Genomic DNA, 23,119 nt, shown 5'->3' with positions numbered 1-23,119 from the left:
CTACACCCTTCAAGCCCACGATCTAGGCTGGGATAGTAAGTGCTTCAGTCCAGCATGCATGAGATGCTCCTTTTTTTGATGCGCCCACTGTCTGTTCAGTTTTTGGGGCTGGTGGCTGAGCTGAAACGGTTTGCAAACTCAACTGACAGACACGGAGTGGGGTAAATAAGATGGACGATCCGGGAATACAGACTTAACCTAGGTATATGTTATGTTTGTCAGTAATCCCGCTTTTGAGTCTGGACCTTAAGTAGTAAAAACACTGTATACTGTTGACAAGGTCTGCTCAGTCTCCAACAAGTCGCTTACAAGCTTGAGGTGCAGATATTGTATGTGGGGGATCTCAGCGTACGGGACTCCTCTGTTGCTTAGTGACTAGGTAAAGACATTGAGCCTGTGACTCCCCTAAAGCTTAGAATGGGTTTGTGGTTTTTGTTAACAGTATTCAAAACATATACATGCCTTAAGTTTATTGTCTTTTTTTTTTTTTTAACTACACTTGTTCTTTACCATGGGCTGGTTGTTCCGGTATTAATTCTCAAATGTTATGTATATACAGTAAATAATATAGCCAGGTGCCTCATGCTTGCAGGTACTCTGTTACCTAACTGCTGGCAGGATGTACTATTAAAAGTATGTTTCTAGTAAGCTTCTCCTTAAATGTGTGCTGCCAATCAAAATGTAAAAACAGTCACCTTTATATTGTTATGTGATATGCCACTTGTTTCAAGGTTAATCCCCTTGTAGTAATACACTAGGGATCAGACACCTCTGCTGCACTTCACCTACTTAAGCTGTTATGCCTATAATTTAGATTGTCCTCCTATATACTCATATTATACTCTCCATATAGGTTTATCTTATGGGTGCCCCTACGTAAATGGGTGGCCTTGATTTGTCTGTGGCCGGGACAGAGTGAGTCTTCACTTCCTTAATACCTAGAAACCATTGCCATAGAGTAGCAAACTATATAGCAGGACGCTAACACTGGATTTTTCTATAATATACATATATATGGGTAATATTGCATACTGTTCCCTGATCATTTAAGCCCTTGCATGTGGCGTGTGAAATGAGTACATATATCTTTAATCCCTTCAGTTGAAGCCGGATATGTAGTAAAGCATATTGGTACACCCTATATTTGACCTTAAGGTCTTAAGCCCTCATACTACTAATTAATGACATGATCTTCAGAACTAAAGGCGGGAGTCTAATGTTTGCCAAGGTTATCACAATACCCCAGAAGTTCATTATACCCATTTGAATGAGACAATGTTGTACAATTTGTTATTGGATTTATATACAGTTACTGTTTCCTATATAGTTATTGTTTTTTCGCTTTATGAAGCCCAAAAGTGGCTATAGGTTTAACAAACCTACCTCCATTAAGTACTGTCCTCTCCCGTGGCCCAAGAGTGGCCTATCCTTTTTAGAGGAGGTTCCCTATTTATAAAAATGAGATTACAGTTATCTTTGCCTACTCAATTTTGATTGTCTGTACTATTTCAGTTTGGCATTTCTGTATGTATTGTATGTGCTTATTAAAATCTCAATAAAAAAAACAAAAAAAAAACTTCTTCAACATGCTAATAACTTTATTTGTGGTGCCATCTTTGATATCATTAGAATTGATGTCAGGTATATGTCTTTAGCTATTTTAGCCAGAAGAACTTTATGGCTTAAAACTTGGAATGCAGATATGTCTTCTAAGTCAACTTTGCTTTCTCTCTCTTTCCAAGGTAATAAATTATTTGGTTCTCAGTTGGATTCTATTATTTCAACTGTTACTGGGGGGAAAGGAACTTTTTTGCCTCAGGACAAAAAATCTAAAGGTAAATACAGGGCTGCTAATCGTTTTCGTTCCTTTCGTCAGAATAAGGAACAGAAGCCTGACCCTTCCTCTAAAGGAACGGTTTCTGTGTGGAAACCTTCTCCAATCTGGAATAAATCCAAGCCTTTTAGAAAGTCAAAACCAGCTCCCAAGTCCACATGAAGGTGCAGCCCTCATTCCAGCACAGCTGGTAGGGGGCAGGTTACGAGTTTTCAAAGACATTTGGATCAATTCGATTCACAGTCTTTGGATTCAGAACATTGTTTCACAAGGGTACAGATTAGGTTTCAAGGTAAGGCCGCCTGCGAGAAGATTTTTTCTCTCTCGCATTCCAATAAACCCAGTGAAGGCTCAGGCATTTCTGAAATGTGTTTCAGATTTAGAGTTGGCTGGAGTAATTATGCCAGTTCCAGTTCTGGAACAGGGTCTGGGGTTTTACTCAAATCTATTCATTGTACCAAAGAAGGAGAATTCCTTCAGACCAGTTCTGGATCTAAAGATATTGAATCGTTATGTAAGGATACCAACATTCAAAATGGTAACTATAAGGACTATTCTGCCTTTTGTTCAGCAAGGGCATTATATGTCCACAATAGATTTACAGGATGCATATCTGCATATTCCGATTCATCCAGATCACTTTCAGTTTCTGAGGTTCTCTTTTCTAGACAAGCATTACCAGTTTGTGGCCCTTCCGTTTGGCCTAGCAACAGCTCCAAGGATCTTTTCAAAGGTTCTTGGTGCCCTTCTATCTGTAATCAGAGAACAGGGTATTGCGGTATTTCCTTATTTGGACGATATCTTGGTACTTGCTCAGTCTTAACATTCTGCAGAATCTCATACGAATCGACTTGTGTCGTTTGTTCAAAGACATGGTTAGAGGATCAATTTACCAAAGAGTTCATTGATTCCTCAGACAAGAGTAACCTTTTTAGGTTTCCAAATAGATTCAGTGTCCATGACCTTGTCTCTAACAGAAAAGAGACGTCTGAAATTGGTTTCAGCTTGTCGAAACCTTCAGTCTCAATCATTCCCTTCGGTAGCTTTGTGCATGGAAATTCTAGGTCTCATGACTGCTGCATCGGACGCGATCCCCTTTGCTCGTTTTCACATGCGACCTCTTCAGCTTTGTATGCTGAACCAGTGGTGCAGGGATTATACAAAGATATCGCAATTAATATCCTTAAATCCAAATGTTCGACACTCTCTGACGTGGTGGATAGATCACCATTGTTTAGTCCAAGGGGCTTCTTTTGTTCGTCTAACCTGGACTGTGATCTCAACAGATGCGAGTCTGACAGGTTGGGGAGCTGTATGGGGATCTCTGACAGCGCAGGGGGTCTGGGAATCTAAGGAGGCGAGATTACCAATCAACATTTTGGAACTCCGTGCGATTTTCAGAGCTCTTCAGTTCTGGCCTCTTCTGAAGAGAGAATCGTTCATTTGTTTTCAGACAGACAATGTCACAACCGTGGCATATGTCAATCATCAAGGGGGGACTCACAGTCCTTAGGCTATGAAAGAAGTATCTTGGATACTTGTATGGGCGGAATCCAGCTCCTGTCTAATCTCTGCGGTTCACATCCCAGGTGTAGACAATTGGGAAGCGGATTATCTCAGTCGCCAGAACCAGAGGTATTTCTTCAGATTGTTCAAATATGGGGTCTTCCAGAAATAGATCTGATGGCTTCTCATCTAAACAAGAAACTTCCCAGGTATCTGTCCAGATCCAGGGATCCTCAGGCGGAGGCAGTGGACACGTTATCGCTTCCCTGGAATTATCATCCTGCTTATATCTTTCCGCCTCTAGTTCTTCTTCCAAAAGTGATTTCCAAAATTCTAATGGAACGTTCGTTTGTACTGCTGGTGGCTCCAGCATGGCCTCACAGGTTTTGGTATGCGGATCTCATTCTGATGGCCACTTGCCAACCTTGGACTCTTCCGTTAAGACCAGACCTTCTATCTCAATGCCCTTTTTTCCATCAGGATCTCAAATCATTAAATTTGAAGGTATGGAGATTGAACGCTTGATTCTTAGTCATAGAGGTTTCTCTGACTCAGTAATTAATACTATGTTACAGGCTCGTAAATCTGTGTCTAGGAAGATTTATTATCGAGTCTAGAAGACTTACATTTCTTGGTGTTCTTCTCATAAATTCTCCTGGCATTCTTTTAGAATTCCTAGAATTTTACAGTTTCTTCAGGATGGTTTGGATAAAGGTTTGTCTGCAAGTTCCTTGAAAGGACAAATTTCTGCTCTTTCCGTTCTTTTTCACAGAAAGATTGCTAATCTTCCTGATATTCATTGTTTTGTACAGGCTTTGGTTCGTATTAAGCCTGTCATTAAGTCAATTTCTCCTCCTTGGAGTCTTAATTTGGTTCTGAGGGCTTTACAAGCTCCTCCGTTTGAACCTATGCATTCTCTGGATATTAAATTACTTTCTTGGAAAGTTCTGTTCCTTTTGGCCATCTCTTCTGCTAGAAGAGTTTCTGAGTTATCTGCTCTTTCTTTTCTGATTTTTCATCAGGATAAGGCGGTGTTGCGGACTTCATTTAAATTTTTACCTAAGGTTGTGAACTCTAACAACATTAGTAGAGAAATTGTTGTTCCTTCATTATATCCTAATCCTAAGAATTCTCTGGAGAGATCTTTACATTCTTTGGATGTAGTAAGAGCTTTAAAATATTATGTTGAAGCTACTAAAGATTTTAGAAAGACTTCTAGTCTATTTGTTATCTTTTCTGGTTCAGGAAAGGTCAGAAGGCCTCCGCCATTTCTTTGGCGTCTTGGTGAAAGTCTTTGATTCATCATGCTTATGTCGAGTCGGGTAAAACTCCGCCTCAAAGGATTACAGCTCATTCTACTAGGTCAGTTTCAACTTCCTGGGCGTTTAGGAATGAAGCTTCTGTTGATCAGATTTGCAAAGCAGCAACTTGGTCTTCTTTGCATACTTTTACTAAATTCTACCATTTTGATGTTTTCTCTTCTTCTGAAGAAGTTTTTGGTAGAAAAGTACTTCAGGCAGCTGTTTCAGTTTGATTCTTCTGCTTATAATTTCAGTTTTTTTCATTATTAAGATTAAAACGTTTGTTTTGGGTTGTGGATTATTTTTCAGCGGAATTGGCTGTCTTTATTTTATCCCTCCCTCTCTAGTGACTCTTGCGTGGAAGTTCCACATCTTGGGTATTTATTATCCCATACGTCACTAGCTCATGGACTCTTGCTAATTACATGAAAGAAAACATAATTTATGTAAGAACTTACCTAATAAATTCATTTCTTTCATATTAGCAAGAGTCCATGAGGCCCACCCTTTTTTGTGGTGGTTATGATTTTTTGTATAAAGCACAATTATTCCAATTCCTTATTTTTTGATGCTTTCGCTCCTTTCTTATCACCCCACTTCTTGGCTATTCATTAAACTGAATTGTGGGTGTGGTGATGGGTGTATTTATAGGCATTTTGAGGTTTGGGAAACTTTGCCCCTCCTGGTAGGAATGTATATCCCATACGTCACTAGCTCATGGACTCTTGCTAATATGAAAGAAATTAATTTATCAGGTAAGTTCTTACATAAATTATGTTTTTGCTATTCATTAAGATGATATATAAGAATCCTTTCACTACGATTTTCATTAACAGCAGACTTAATCAATATATAATCTTACAAAAAGGAACCAGATAGGGCTGACTCATTTTGTCTTATGTTTTCAATTTAGCCATAGAGCCAGTAGCTATCCTCCTTAGAAAAAAACTAGATGGAATATGCATTGTAATCAACAATTATTTCTATCATTGAATACAGACAATTTGGTTGTATTTACAAAGACCACAAATAAGAACATCCCATGCTTAATGCAAATTCTCAAATATTTTGGATCATTCACAGGATATACAAAAAAATACATCTGAGTCAGAGATACTGTGGATATATAAAATAAATAAATTTAAGAATTTAGATAGACCCTTTAAGGAAGTTAACAGCTCTAGGTACCAATAGATCCAAAAACCCTAGTGAATGGAATAATTTAAATTATAAGGAATGTTTCAGTGAAATTTTAAAGATCTTAAAAATTTAAGCAAGTTTCCAATATTATAATATGCAAACATAAATCTGATTAAAATAATCATTTTTCAAAAAGGTCCTATATCTTACTGCAAAATCTTCCTCTATTTATTTCCAGGAAAGTATGTATTTTATTTTAATAGATCAATTACAACTTATCTTTCGGGAAATAAGAGAGTTTCCCTTGCACTATCTGAACGTATTTATCCTAGAAAATATGGAGTATTTAAACTGTTAAACTTTACAACTAGGTTTGCATGAACAAATTAGCTGTTGACAGGTTGATGGAAAATAATCATTATTCTTTGCTAGAATTGGAACAAAACCTTTTAAAACCTTATTTGTTAACTTACACACCAAATGAACAGTGGCACCACTCGGGCTTTTCCTCTGGTAATATATATGTGTATGTATAGAAAATTCTATGTTATTCAACCTTAGATTGTTAGGAGGAAATGGTGCTTGTGCATAAATATTAATCTAGCCACAACAGAAACTGGATATATAGGATATCACAGTTCCCAAAGTATGCACTTCTAGCACTCTGGGCCCTGAACTAAAGGACGGAATACCCCAAACAGGATTGTTAAAATATAACCTTTATTATAAAAATTAAAAAACCTAGATAGGTTATTTCACAAACAATTTAAAATACACTCCAGTACCCTGATCAGTGTAATAAATGTTAGGTCTGATCACTGTAATTAATGATTAGGCCTGTATAGTATCACAGTGATAAGTGATCTGAAATATGACCAATAATACTCGCTAGTTTATATTTGTTCACTCGCTTGCTGCAAGCAAGCTGGGATTAAATTCGTAGTCAGGGTAAATAATGATCTGAGAACTAATATCGATATATTGCCAATATTATTATATCATGATATTTATTTGTCATTCATTCAAGGATTGTGTCCATTTATTGAAAGAAGTCTGAATTCGACCTCAACTTTGTGTGTGATAATATAATTCGTTAATCAATCAGACTAGTGCCACGAAAATCACAAAGTTAATTTAAGCTAACATTCCAACCATTATTGCCATTATTTGGCATATGTATTCAATTCTAGTTTCAGTTATAGGATTAAGCTGAATTAGACGTAATATGAGCTGAGTTCGATTAGTATCTAACAGCTTATTAGTACAGCTTATATTTAAAGTATTAGTGATATTAACAGGTTTACTGGGTTCTTGTACTGAGGTTGATAAAGAAGTTGTGGTTATACTGTAGGCTAAATCAGGCGTTGCCCAGGTTAGCAGTAAGGTTACTGATATTAAGTGAGTTCTCTTCTACTTCCAATAATATAAGGGTAAAATACTTATATATAAAGTAGCTAATTACTTCTATCACAGTTATAGCTACTCAGTTTATACTATCTAACGTCACCCAAGTGGTGTATAAGTAGGTATTGCTGACTATACGGCGCTATGAGCCGTCTGATAATCAGTATCAGTAATTAATTAATTCTATCTGGCTAGGCACCGATTCAAAAGTTAGTTTAGTAACAGTATGTTCTATGGCACTTCTTGTGTGGTTGGTACAATTTAAACTAAGTCTGGCACACCCCGGAATGGATTTCCAATTAGTCGTTCACACAGAATCAGTATTCCAAGTGCTGTTGGTCTCCCGCAGTTAAGCACTCATTCAGTCATTCTTACATTCATTAAACATATTTATGGATGTATGTAAGAACTATGTTAACGGTTAAGCTAAGTCTGGCACAACCCAGGCTGTATATTGATTAATATTACCAGTTAAATACTGTAGTTAGTGGTCCAAACATACGTTCATACAGCAAGTGCTGTGCTTCACAGGCTATTGAATGTTCATACAACAGTTCTGCAGTTGGATAGACAATATTATTGAATGAATTTTGTTAATAGTTCAATTGATTAGATACAGGCTGAACTATATAAGAGTTAGATGCTCGAATATCATCAAGTAAGTTATTCCCTGCTTTCATTAATATGAGGGTATAATACTCCTGTGGTCAATAGCTGGTTAACTCTGTTACCATTATAGCTCCACAGTTTGTACTGTCTAACATAGCCCAAGTACTATGTAAACAGGTATCGCTCACTTTGTGGCACTCTGCGCCGTCTGTTTTTCAATATCTATAATTGTTACAATAAATCTGGCACAACCCAGACTATAGATTAATTTTGATAATAATCTTATCGATAGCACTGTTTATATTGTTGGTAAAAATTGATTAAACTATGTCTGGCACAACCCAGATCGAATTTCTAATTCATCATACACCGAGAATAAGTGTGACAAGTGCTGCAGATCTCCCGCAATTTAACGCTCATTCAATCATTCTTACATTAGTCAGACATATTTGTTGATATGTATACGAACTATGTTAACGGTTAGGCTAAGTCTGGCACAACCCAGGCTGTGAGATTTTTAATATTATCAGTTAAACACTGTAGTAAGTGATCTAGTACAGCTGATGCTGTGCTTCTCAGACTATTCAACATTCATACATAAGTTCTAACGTTGGTCAAACAATATTTTTAAATGAGTTTCTGTTAGTAGTTCCGTTAATTAGGCACAAGATAAGCTATGTTAGAATTAAATGCTGTAGTGGCAACTCGATATAGCTATACCGTAATTACAATGTGAACCCTGTTCACTCATCTGAAAGGACCCTGACAGTCTAATAATAGCGTTAGTATAGAAATCACTACTAGCGGTACATAGATACAGGGTACTGGGCAGTTAAGATAAACACAAAAGATAGAGTGTGAACACGTTCAGCACTCTCCCCTGACGCGTTTCGCCCGATGGGGCTTTATCAAAATTCATTCAATAATATTGTCTATCCAACTGCAGAACTGTTGTATGAACATTCAATAGCCTGTGAAGCACAGCACTTGCTGTATGAACGTATGTTTGGACCACTAACTACAGTATTTAACTGGTAATATTAATCAATATACAGCCTGGGTTGTGCCAGACTTAGCTTAACCGTTAACATAGTTCTTACATACATCCATAAATATGTTTAATGAATGTAAGAATGACTGAATGAGTGCTTAACTGCGGGAGACCAACAGCACTTGGAATACTGATTCTGTGTGAACGACTAATTGGAAATCCATTCCGGGGTGTGCCAGACTTAGTTTAAATTGTACCAACCACACAAGAAGTGCCATAGAACATACTGTTACTAAACTAACTTTTGAATCGGGGCCTAGCCAGATAGAATTCATTAATTACTGATACTGATTATCAGACGGCTCATAGCGCCGTATAGTCAGCAATACCTACTTATACACCACTTGGGTGACGTTAGATAGTATAAACTGAGTAGCTATAACTGTGATAGAAGTAATTAGCTACTTTATATATAAGTATTTTACCCTTATATTATTGGAAGTAGAAGAGAACTCACTTAATATCAGTAACCTTACTGCTAACCTGGGCAACGCCTGATTTAGCCTACAGTATAACCACAACTTCTTTATCAACCTCAGTACAAGAACCCAGTAAACCTGTTAATATCACTAATACTTTAAATATAAGCTGTACTAATAAGCTGTTAGATACTAATCGAACTCAGCTCATATTACGTCTAATTCAGCTTAATCCTATAACTGAAACTAGAATTGAATACATATGCCAAATAATGGCAATAATGGTTGGAATGTTAGCTTAAATTAACTTTGTGATTTTCGTGGCACTAGTCTGATTGATTAACGAATTATATTATCACACACAAAGTTGAGGTCGAATTCAGACTTCTTTCAATAAATGGACACAATCCTTGAATGAATGACAAATAAATATCATGATATAATAATATTGGCAATATATCGATATTAGTTCTCAGATCATTATTTACCCTGACTACGAATTTAATCCCAGCTTGCTTGCAGCAAGCGAGTGAACAAATATAAACTAGCGAGTATTATTGGTCATATTTCAGATCACTTATCACTGTGATACTATACAGGCCTAATCATTAATTACAGTGATCAGACCTAACATTTATTACACTGATCAGGGTACTGGAGTGTATTTTAAATTGTTTGTGAAATAACCTATCTAGGTTTTTTAATTTTTATAATAAAGGTTATATTTTAACAATCCTGTTTGGGGTATTCCGTCCTTTAGTTCAGGGCCCAGAGTGCTAGAAGTGCATACTTTGGGAACTGTGGTATCCTATATATCCAGTTTCTGTTGTGGCTAGCCTTATTTGTTAACTTCTCTGCTACGTTGTACAATATCTAAGTTACCAGCTAACATTAAGTGTATGTTATCTATAAGAAATATAATAGATGCTTGGCAGAAGATATGTTAAGAAATTCAAATTGATTATCAATTTTGGAGATTCTTAACAATACAATGTAATCCTAACTTCTTAGAAGCCCTATATTCAAGTTTTCCATGAATGGCGAGAAAAGGGCTTGACAAAGATAATACATATATTAGATGACACGCAACGACAATGTAAATCATTTGAAATGTTGAAACAGGAATTCGGTATACCGGATAAACAATTATTTGCTTATCTACAAACCTGCCATTACGTAAACAAATTGATTAGTATTACCCCAGTAAACCAGAGCTGGGAAAAACTAGAAACCTTATTTCAGTGATATCTGCATGGGAAATGTTCTATTTCCATTTGGTATACATTTGTATAAATGGAAAAAGGTCAGAAAAATATCCAGAAGCTATTTCATAAGTTGGTAGGTTTATTAAATAAGGCTCAGGAAGAGGATATTGTGCGTAGTTTGTCCAGGTTGGATAGAGTGATAGACTGGAGAGAATCTCATATTAAATTGATTAACAACACATTTCTTACTCTGGCTATAATGTCTATATGAAAAGCTAGAGGTGCTGTATGCTGTTATAGATGCAACTATCGTGAAGCTAATCTTTTACACTGTCTTTGGAGTTGTCCTAAAGTATAGAAAATCTGGAAGAAAGTTAATTATTGATTGAATCACACTTAAGGAAAAAGTCGACCTATATTTAAAACACATTCTCTTTTTTATATTAAACCAACAAAGTTAAAAAAAAAACATTAAATTGATATACACCACTATTTTATTGGTAAAAAAAATTAATATATTGGAAAATAAAATATTGTCCAACTTTTCTGAAATTAAAAATAAACTCCATAATTGATAATAGAACAGTTCGATTCATCAATGCGATCAAAAACAAATATTAAACAATTTTTCTTTAAATGGAAAAACTTTATTAGTTATCAACCTCTGGTAGTACATACACAAATAATAAGACCATTTATAGGATCTTTATATTTATATACAGCCACAGCAAGAGGAACATTTCCAAATCTCCAACAAAGTTTTAATCCCTACAGAGTATAAGGAGGGAAGAAAAAGTGTCAAAATCTATGTGTATAGTATTTAGCTGCAGAGTGTTATAACATTTTAGTCCTGATATAATTTTATAACGTTATTTGTTTTGCACTTGAGGATGATGGACTTCAATACTACTGAAAATAAATGGTCTTCTTTCTTTTTTTTATGATGTGGACTTCATATTGAACTCTATTGTACCCTCGAGTCCATGTTTATTATATGATGTCATTGTCACAACTTTTCTTTTATATTTCTGTTTGTATCAAGTTGGGAAAAAAATAATAATTTTTTTTATAAATTATAATAGTACCTGCAAAACACCAGTCTCAACATCAACAGAGAAGAGGTGACTCAGGGATGCTGGCCTTCTAGGAAGAGTTGCTAAGAAAAAGCTATATCTCAGATTGGCCAATAAAAAGAAAAGATTAAGAGCTAGATTAATAAATTGAGTGCAAAATATCGCTTCAGCGAAAGCGATATTTGCGCTCAATTTATTAATGCCAGAGCATGCATTATATATTATATTAACACATAAATATATCTATATAAGCATATGCATTTATATTTACAGACTGCAATATAAAGGCACTTTTCATTGCCATTTTTTTTTTTCTAATACCCCACACCCACCAAATTTAGCCCCCAAAAACTGCTTAGTGCAGTTTTAAAAACAAACAAAAAGAACCTCACATTATTTAAGGGGCAATTGGGGGACATTTAAAAAATTAATCAGAGGTCTGACTTCTGGTTAATTTCCTGAGTGTTAATTGCTACCATGAGCTTGCGATAGCAATAACCAGCCACTTATAATGGCTGGTTAATTATCATGCACCCGTAAATGGGCGAATATGCCCTTTTGCGGGCACGCAATAAATTAGTACTCCACTTGTAATCTAGCCCTAAGATGGGCGAAAAACAGACACTAGACAGAGATTCTAACTTTGAGGTGTTCGGATTACAAAGGAGAACATTTGTGAGACGCAGACCAAATGAAAAGATGCTGGAAGAGTGCTTGTAGACATCTGTCAAGCATGGTGGAGGCAATGTGATGGTCTGGGGGGGGGGGGTGCTTTGGTGGTGGTAAAGTGGGATATTTATACAGGGTAAAGGGGACCTTGAAGAAGGAAGGCTATCACTCCATTTGCAACGCCATGCCATAACATGTGGAGGGCACTTGATTGGAGCCAATTTCCTCCTACAATAGGACAATGACCGTATGGTACGTAAGAAGTGCTCATCAAGCCAATCCAACTTCTGGGAGGTGCTTCAGGAAGTATGGGGTGAAATCTCTTCAGATTACCTCAATAAATTGACAATTAAAAGGTCTAAAAGGGGGGGGGGCGGAGCCTGTAGTCGAGCAGGGAAGACATGTTTCTGCTCAGCTCCGACTACAGAAACTTGTTTTAATTCATTTTGAGCCTGAAAAGGAAAGAAAAAGGGAAAATGAGAATGCCTAAGCTACCCTTCAACAACCTAGCGATTACAGGGGAAGTGACTCAGTGCTTTTTCTTGTACCGTATATGTCTAAAGGAGCTAGCCTAAGATCGGGGCCTTTACAGCTGCCTCTACCTCACTCGTGGTCCACCTAGCTAACACAGTCTTTGGAATTACTGACACCCGCAGACTTGAGCTAGAATAGCAGCCTTAGGTAAGCGGTGGTGGGAAAAACCATTACCGACAGCTCCCATGAACTACGCTTAGCTTGACAGTCCATCACGAACAGCGGTGCATCACGGTTTGCGGCCTCCGAGTAGCTAACCTATTGGACGTATGGAAGCATAGCTACTACCTCCACTCCACAAGGGACCCGGTCGTCAGCACCCTGAATCAAGTCTGCTACCCCTGTTGGAAGGCATGTTCTGCCGCTCAATGTTAGCTCCGTATTGTGGAAATTTTCACTCTCATTAGAAAGCCCACGGCTTGCGCTAATCTAGCGATCCTGCATAATATTGGCTACCCACCGATCACAGCCCACAGAACTATTATACCGCAGAGTAGCAGCTTCACCCTATCCACAGATGGCTCTGACAGCAGCGATTCACCGGGCATTAGAGCGCATGCAGGCAAGCATGGAGGAGCAGTTCAGAGACCTCAGGCAGGAAATAGTACACATGCTTCCTCGGTCTCCTATTGCCGACAGGCAGTTTCCTCTGACTGATCCACCTACACAGGAGCAGGTACCCGCATCGATAATACCAGAGGTGAGCCCTCACCAGCAGGCAGTAGTTCAGTATATCTCCTCAGAGACTGCTGGAAATCAAGAAATGTCTGTAAACCGGGCTGCCGTTGGGCCGCGGACTTTGAGCACCAGCAGAGTCATTGTGGTTTTCCAGTCTGCAGTTGAGATACAGCAAGTATACCCTGTAGCACAGCTACCATGGGTGAGACAGAGTGTTTGGAGAGCTCATCCTGATTCCAAGAGGCTTTCAATATACCAAGTCCTCCCATACATCATTTCCCTAGCTCAGATCCGATTTGATACTACTGGTGTGGGTTAAACAGGGACTTTATATAGTGCACCACAATTCCCAGGTCCTTTGCTGATCTGTATTCACAGTGCACCAGTAATAAGCCTACACCATAATGTTACTCTTCGAGGAAAGTTTATTTATTTTATTTTTTTGTTGTTGTTGTGATACCTTCAGATAGTGTGACAAGTGTTAGAACTTATGATGGACTTACCTGAATACTAAACCTAACACTGGGCATCACTACTATCTTCTGATACCAAAGATCTTACATTTCCCTATTGCTCTGCAACTAAGGATTCCATGTGAGACTCCACATTGACATTTGATTTTAATGTTAGACCTCCCCTAAGCCACAAACTTGCATTCTCAGAGTTTTTCTTAATATTTTCTTTACTAGCGGGACTACCCGCATAATAGTTAAGTTTTTGATGTGGTTTATAATGCTTGCTGTACTATGTACTTATCCTTTGTTTTTATATACTACATTGTATTATAGGTCTCACTTAAGTAGGAGATTCATACTTCATTTCCTAATCCATTCTATGCCTATCTCATTAAAGCACCTATAACCACTCTAGATTATGCTCAAGATTCCATATTCAGGGCCAAAATCTTAACAATGATACTCTGTCTATGCTATAGTTATGTTATTATGATCTTCTACTAACGCCTTTGAGGGAAGGTTCATAAGGGTAACTCTGCTGTTATTTAGTTCATGACTGTCTAGTTTGTTTGTTAGTTATTAATCGAGCTATGTTTTCGCTAAATCTCTATGCATATTTAACCTTGCTTTCCATGTTGATAGGCTCCGCCCTCCACTTTCCCTTCACCCTACCTACTTTATATCGAGCGGCTTTCGCCCGCTGCATCCCTCCCCCATAAAACCATAAAGCTACCTCCCCCTGCCCTAATTATATCTGAGTGGTAACTCTAATTTGCTTTCTATACGGCACGGAGGGGACCATTTTTGTTTTCTCTAATACCTTTATTTTAAAACTGAAGTCTCACTATTGATTGCCCTAATATGATAAGAATGTTTGAGCTATATGAATATATTATGCCCTTTCTACAGGGCTTTTGTCTGTAACACTTATTTAACAATATTGTATTTACACTTCTCTGTAAATGTTTTGAGGCATTCCCTTTTGTTGTACTTGTGCACGACTTCAATAAAAAAAAAAAAAAAAAAAAGGTCTAAAAGGCTGTAATTGCTGCACATGGAGGAACCTTGTCAATGACTATATTTCCAATTCAAATTAATTTCATGTATCTTTTCATGGAAAATAAGGAAATGTTTAAGTGACCCCAAACTTTTCAAAGCCAGTGTATATGTAAACTGTTTCACAATAAACACAGTATATTTATTACAATTGCTCATCTCATCACTGAAAGAGTTGCAAGACATGTCCAGCATGTGTGAAAATGTTCACCTAAGCTAGTAAGTATTGCTTATAATATTAGATTGTCTATGCAAAGTTTCCCCCATTATATTACAGGCTACTCCAATGAAATGCCTATATATTCACTAAGTATGCAATGACCATTGTACATAACGAACAAACAATAACCCTTAATAATAAACTTAGCTGGGGTTGTGGGTATATTCTACATGTGTATATGGTGTGTTATATATGTTTTATACTTTAAAATAGTATATTATATATTTTAAGTAAGATTGTAATTTAAAGGGACATGCCACCCACATTTTTTCTTTTATGATTTAGAAAGAGAATGCAATTTTAAACATCTTTCTAATTTACTTATATTATCTCATTTGTTTTATTCTCTTGATATTCTTTGATGAAAAGCATATCTAGATATGCTCACTAGCTGCTGATTGGTTGCTGAACATAGAAGCATCGTGTGATTGGCTCACCATGTGCATCGCTTTTTCTTCAACTAAGGATATTTAAAAAATGAAGCAAAATAAATAATGGAAGTAAATTGTAATGTTGTTTAAATTTCTATTCTCTATCTGAATCATGAAAGAAAGATTTTGGGTTTAGTGGCCCTTTAAATAAACTTGTTTTTAACTATTGCCGTGTGTTTCTTTCTAGGAACAACATTTTGTGTAGTGGCTATTAATGTCTCATTGAAGACCAAAGCCTCAACATTATCATTTTATAATAGTATTTTTAAAAGCAGATGGATTTTTAACATTGTAATTCTATACAAAATCATAATGTTCTGTATGTGTAGTTCTAATACCGTGCAACCGCAATATTAGAAGTAAACCAAAGGAAGATTAGTTTTACTTCTAATATTGTGGTCACACTGTACCAAAGGTGTTATTAAAACAATAAAACTTACTTTAAACACATAATATACTAATTTACAGTATAAAACATATATAGGACTGGACACTGTATACACATGTACAATATACCCACAATTCCCAAACTTTTATAGGTTTATTATTCATGTATAGTTTTACTATTGTATTGCAACAAAAGAGTTTTAGTACACATTGTATTGTCATTCAATACTGTCTAACAGGATCACTTACATTACATTCTTGTTGCACATGGTGATACTGCTTTTAACATTCTGTCACTTCACCTCCTAACAGTGATTTCATCCCTTTAAAACATTTGACCTGCAAGCCTGACTGCGATGCAGATACCTTTAACATATTGCTATTGTGACAACCCTTTTACCATCGGCCCTTGTGTTTAGCTAGATATCTAAGTTTACCTTTCAGCATTGGATACCAAAAGGATAAAGCAAATTTGCCATCAGAAGTAAATAGGAAAGGTCTTTATATTAGCATGCTCTATCTGAATCATGAACATTTAATTTGGACTTTCCCTTTAAAGTATATAGTGTGTAAGGGTAGTAAAGAATGAGATAGATGCTTAGCTCTGGTAAATCCTTACCTCAGATGTCTTTGAAGATTGATCAGCATTACTAGATGTCAATTTGGTAGAATCCTGAAGAGCACTGATCCCGGTTTGACATAGTGTAGTACTTTTGGAAGAAACCTCAATACTTTTTTTGTAGGAATCATCTAATCTGCTGGTTACTTTGTTTTCTGATGACCCACTTCCCAAGCTGGTACTTTCAGAGGAAGACAAGTCTGTCCTGGTTTGCTCTGGTAAACTGTGCGAATGAGTGTCAATTACCACGGCATCTGTAGAAGGCAGTTCAGTTACAGAATCGGAGACCTGGTGCAAGTCACTTAAGTCTGCAATATCAGCTTTAAGTAATTTCATTTGGGTTACTGGCGGCTGTGTTTGTGAGTGAGACCCATCAACAATATTGCAGGTGTTTGATTGTTCTGACTCAGAAGTCCTACTAGAGGGTTGCAATTCTAAGTGACTTTTAGTCCTGGAAGAGGGTATTTTCAGTTCGGTACTGGGAATTTCACCTACAGTGCATTGCTCAGTGTTACTATTCACAATCCCATAGTCATTGACTAAGATAGATTCATTATGAGGAACACAATCAGGCAGAGAACTTGATGTTTCCTCAAGCTTAGGTTCTGCGTCCTGACTCAAATCATTAAGTTCTGCATAGAATTTATCTTGATCTATGGAGCTGTTTGTGTCAGTCTCATAGTTTCCAACCTTGTACGTGCTTTTACTGCTGTTTGCTTCAATCTGAACCACATTCAATTCTTGTCCACTAAAATGAGCTCGTATTTGATACAGGTAAGTCATAACAGTCAGCTTGTCTGGAATTGCCAATAGCACCATGTCGGATGGCTCCAGTAATCGGGATATTCCTATACTGGCAAATCCATCATATGCCTTAAAGAGAGACAGAAAAAAAGAAGATCTGTTAAATATAATGCAAGACTAACATAAAAAACACTTATTTTATGAGTAGCCTGGTATTTGTTTTTATTAAGAATAAAAATATAATGTGTTGTTCATATACAGAGCACAGTTTTACAGATAAAACAAATAAATATAAAACTGAGAATGGACCTCTCCCACACTCAGTGTCATTAAAGTTCACTCTCTTTCCATCTCTCTTTCTCCATCCCCATCTTTCTTCTACTAGTAACTAAAACACCTGGCACTTACAATTATAACAGCTGCACAGCAAACAACACTACTCATTTTAGACATGAGCCTGGAGTTAGATAGAAACTTACCAGAAGACACCTCAATTTCCCCTTGCAAATTACCCAGAGGACTCAAGTGTCTTGCATGATCCTGTACTGGGACCTCTGCTCAGCAGTTTTGCCAGAACAGTGACCAATCCTAGGCTGCCCAATTAGAACTATATAAACCTTACCACAACATGCTCAAAACCAACGTGAGGTTATGCAAAACTCCCATAAGGATAATCCAATCTCTACCTTGGATTATCCGCTTCATCCCAGGACCATAAAACCATGTGTTCTTAGACATGATACTGGTCCCATGATTTCTAAACTAGTACTATAATATAGGAACTGATTAATTATGCTGCCTGTGTAGACAAAAAGAAAGTAATAAAGAGTGTCCTGAACCCATGTCAAAACCACTTTAAAAAGGACACCTGTGGTCAAGGGAAGATGAAGCTGGAAATGAATGAAGAAAGAACAGGGGAGGTTGGCCATTTAATCTATGGAAAAGGTCTGGTGTAGGTATAAATGCTCAAAGAGTATTTGACATCAATGCCCTTTAAACTTGTACACATTTACTTCTTGCACAGGAAAAAAATAATAATACAAAAAAATATTACATTAGATGTATTAAAAGATTAGCATGAAAATAATATGAGATTTATATTTTTAAATTATAAGTTATAATATAAGTTATAAGGTTAAAGGGATACGATTCCCACATGGTATAACATTATAAACAACTTTCCAGTTTATTTTTATTATCAAATTTGATTCATTTCCTTGGTATCCTTTGTTGAAGGCGCAGCAATGCACTACTGGGAACCAGCTGAACACCTTGCAACAAGAGGGCCGAGGCATATATGACCACCAATCAGCAGCTAGCTCCCAGCAGTGCACTGCTGTTCCTGAGTCTACCTAGGTATGCTTTTCAATAAAGGATACCAAAATAACAAAGAAAATTAGGTAATAAAAGTAAATTGGAAAGTTGTTTAAAAAGGCATGCTCTATCTGAATCATGAAAGTTTAAAAGGACAATAAACCCAACATTTTTATTTCATGATTCAGATAGAAAATAGAATTTTAAACAATTTTCCAATTTACTTCTATTATACGATTTGCATCATTCTCTTTGTATCCTTTGTTGAAAAAGTAGCAATGCACTACTGCGAGATAGCTGAATGCACTGGGTAAGCCAATTAAATGAGGAATATATGTGCAGCCACCAATCAGCAGCTCCTAAGTCTACCTAGGTATCCTTTTTAATCATGAGAAAGATAAATAATTCTAAGGTTCTACTATCCTAAGTTTAAAGGGAGAGTCAACACCAGAATTTTTTATTGTTTAAAAAGATAGATAATCCTTTTATTACCCATTCCCCAGTTTTGCATAACCAAAACAGTTATAATAAAACACATTTTACCTTTGTAATTACCTTGTATTTAAGCCTCTGCAGACTGCCTCCTTATTTCAGTTCTTTCCACAGACTTGCATATTTGCCAATCAGTGTGAGCTCATTGTTATCTATATGAAACGCATGAACTAACGTCCTCTAGTTGTGAAAAACTGTCAAAATGCAGTCAGATTAGAGGCGGCCTTCAAGGTCTAAGAAATTAGCAAAAGAACCCCCTAGCTTTAGCTTTCAACTAAGAATACCAAAAGAACAAAGCAAAATTGGTGATAAAAGTAAATTGGAAAGTTGTTTAAAATTACATGCTCTATTTGAATCATGAAAGTTTTTTGGACTTGACTGTTCTTTAAGTGACTACCATGAGAAAAGTGACCGCAGTGATATATGGCCTAATATGATGACAGTCTTTTTAGTGAACAAAGAAATATTGTTACAAGGCTTATTAGGCAGGTCTGAACCTTAGATTGCTAAGGTAGATCTGTTTATCTTCAATATTACAATATCTTCTTTATGGAGAAACTCCTAATCTACCTGAAGTTCCCGGTTAATAAAGGAAAACTTGAAATATAGTGGTTAATTCTTAATGGAAAGAATATCACAATAACCATAGCTACAATCCAGACAGGGACGTGCACTCATAGGAGGCAGGGGAGGCAGTGCCTACCCTGCCATATATGGCCAAAGCTTAATTAAATTTTAATAAAAAAAAAAAAAGTCCAAAAAAAAATATTTTCCCCCCATGTAATGCTATGGAGAGGCAGGTACAGGAACACTTCTCTCCATTGCAGTACATGGGTCAAAGGAAAAGCTGTGCTGCAGCGCCACCTGTGTTCTGTCAATATATTTAGCAGCAAAAATTGGGACCAATAGGAGGCACCCCTCTTGATGCCTCCTAGCAAGTGAAGGATATATAGATTAATCAGAAGGAGGATGCAGTGAGCAGGGTCATGTGACACAACTGGAAGCTGAGGTAACCTAAGAACAGAAGACACCAAGCAGAAGAGTAAAGTAGTATTCTACATCTCTTGTGATTCACAAATTGTGTTCAGATACAGCTCATTAACAGTAGGGACAGTAAGTGAGCATAACCCAATACTGACAGGAAGTCAAAGGGTCAATTCAAATTTAAATCCATAATTTAAAACCCAGAGTTTGAAGTTAAGTGTGCAGTGTCCACATTATTTAAAGGACCAGCCAATACAGTAGATTTGCATAATCAACAAATGCATGATAAGTAGACAATGCAATAGCACTTAGTCTGAACTTCAAATGAGTAGTAGATTTTTTTAAAATAAATTGCAAAGTTATGTCTATTTCCACTCCCCCTGTATCATGTGACAGCCATCAGCCAATCACAAATGCATATACGTATATTCTGTGAATTCTTGCACATGCTCAGTAGGAGCTGGTGACTCAAAAAGTGTAAATATAAAAAGACTGTGCATGTTTTGTTAATGGAAGTAAATTGGAAAGTTGTTTTAAATTGCTGCTCTATCTGAATCATTAAGTTTAATTTTGACTTGAGTGTCTCTTTAAATTGAAGTTTTTGACATTGAATATTGCTAAGCCTCCCTTTTTCATGGTTATTTGATTTAATTAGGTACAAACTCCATATATGTTCTGTCTGTTCAGTCAGAGGATGCAGTATCTATTTTTATTTTTCTCTGTTTCTCCATTTATTAAAAGACTGCTGTTAACTTGTAATTCACAAATCAATTGAAAGCTGTTGCATTGTGATTTTAATATGTGCTGCTTTTATACAAGTTTATAATAATAAAAGGAGATAATGAGTCATTTAAAAAATATATGTAATTATTGCAGTTAAATGTTTTTTTAGAAATAATGCCACTGTAAAGTAACTGGTTAAACACATATTCAAAGGGAGACATTTAAAATTAAACTTTTATGATTGAGGTAGAGCATGCTATTTTAATAGACTTTTCTAGTTATTTATATTTTGAGAATTAGCATCAACTGTTACTGGCCCCATGTCAGCAAATCAAATGAGTTTTTGAAAGGAACATGAAAGTCATAATTACATTTCCATCATTCAGATAGAAATTGCACACACAAAAAAAAAAAAATAAACTTCCTATTTTACTTTTATTATTATGTACTTCATTCTTTTGGTATCCTTTGGTGTCCTTTGTTGAAAAGCATACCTAAGTGGGATGTACACGTGCGTTTCTTGAACACCATATTGTAGCAGCTGTGTTGGCAGTATTGATAACTTGTCCTTTGTGTAAAACGTGTATGGTAAATTATTTCTATTTTTATAATATAGTAGTGAGTAGAGAAGAGATTGTGTATCATTCTAATTGCTTAGTAACTGGCACTGTGCCACAGAATTGCGTGAGTGTGTATGTGAGCAGAGTGTGTGTGGGTGTCAGTGAGCAGAGTATGTGTGCTTTATTCTCCAGGTAATCAATACATTTCCGATGAGATGGTGCTCTAGTGCAGTGTTTCTCAACAATGGTCCTCAAGTACCCCCAACAGGCCAGGTTTTCATTATAGCTGAATCAGTGCACAGGTGAAGTAATCAGCTGATCAGTAACTCAGTGGTTACTAACTTGCTCTCACCCATCACCGGATTATGTCAGCTGTGCACTGGTTCAGCTATCATTTAAACCTGCCCTGTTGGGGGTCTTGCGGCCCTCTGTACATGTGTTTCTCCGGCGTATCATATCTAGTGCCTCACCAGCCTCTGACCTCACTGCACGTCACTGAATCCAGACTAATTCCCCATAACAGCCGTGGTATCTAGGAACTAAACTATAAATTAGTCTTATTTTAAAGATTATTTTTTTTATGAAACATCTATGATGTTAGATTAAAGGACCAGTACATTTCATAATCAACGAGTACAAAATAAAAATTTTAAATGAGAAGTTTTTTTCTGACAAAGTTAAAAATATCTTTCCTTATGTCGGCCCCTTGTATCATGTGACTACCATCAGCCAATGACAGACTCATATACATATACAACATGAACTCTTGCACATGCTCAGTAGTAGCTGGGTCCTCAGAAACATGTGCACAATATAACTTACCTTCGTGGTTCCAAAGCCTCTAGAGTGTTTATTCAAGTGAACTATTTATTATGAGCACGTGCTTCCTATAACGTCATGTGTCTGAAGGTCTGTCCTCTTGACAGAAGAGTTCTGCTATCTCACTTCACTAAATATTTTGTTAGATAAAGATTTTCCCATCCTATTTTATATAATTTCCAACCTGAATGCAATACTGTCTACTCAATGTGTCGTCATAACAAAAGCATTTAAATAGTGAACACCTCTTTGGCTGGATTGCTGCTGTGCTGATTGCAGCATTCTCATCATATTTAGGACTATGACGTTATTTTCTTTCTGTTAGATACTGCACCATATATATTTCCTCTTAGATGAAATTGCCATTTCTCAGTCAAACAGTTTTGCTCTGAAGTTGAGCAATCTTTGCAGCACATTCTGAATATTTTGATTTAAAGGTTGACCTGGTGTAGTTTTTTTTCTTAAAGTTTGGTAAAAAAAAAACACTTCCTTTCATCATATTGCACCAAAAAACATACATGTATAAAAATCAAGAGACGTTTCTATGTTCAGGTGTAGAGTAACAAAGCTGACTAACAACTATTCCTAATGTAAATACAGTAGAAATCCATAATCCACAAATACATTTCAAATTAGTCTATTTTGCATCATGGGACAGCCATCAGCCAATGAAAAAAATTCATATATGTATACACTGTGAAATCTTGCACATATTCAGTAGGAGCTGGTAACTCAGAAAGTGTGTATATAAAAGATTATGCACATTTTGATAATGAAGTGAATTGGAAAATTGTTTACAACTGCGTGCTCCTATCTGAATCATGAAAGTTTAAAGGGACATTCCAGCCAAAATTGGAATCCACATGGATGCATTTCAGAATAGAAGCATTTT

At 36.5% G+C, this 23,119-nt stretch overlaps 1 protein-coding gene across 5 annotated transcripts in view; it reads right to left on the bottom strand.

The window, feature by feature from the left end:
* EHBP1 (EH domain binding protein 1) overlaps window positions 1–23,119 on the bottom strand; it is a 1,033,533-nt gene that overhangs the window by 312,723 nt on the left and 697,691 nt on the right. For all 5 annotated transcript variants that reach the window (XM_053712059.1, XM_053712060.1, XM_053712061.1 and 2 more), the window contains one exon: window positions 16,592–17,464. In XM_053712059.1, coding sequence (XP_053568034.1) covers window positions 16,592–17,464 — 873 coding nt within the window. The remainder of the gene's footprint in view (window positions 1–16,591; window positions 17,465–23,119) is intronic.

Source organism: Bombina bombina, chromosome 4 (genome assembly GCF_027579735.1).
Source record: "Bombina bombina isolate aBomBom1 chromosome 4, aBomBom1.pri, whole genome shotgun sequence".
NCBI classification, from domain to species: Eukaryota; Metazoa; Chordata; class Amphibia; order Anura; family Bombinatoridae; genus Bombina; species Bombina bombina.
Note: the sequence above shows the minus strand (reverse complement) of the source record. Positions and strands in the feature narration are given on the sequence as shown.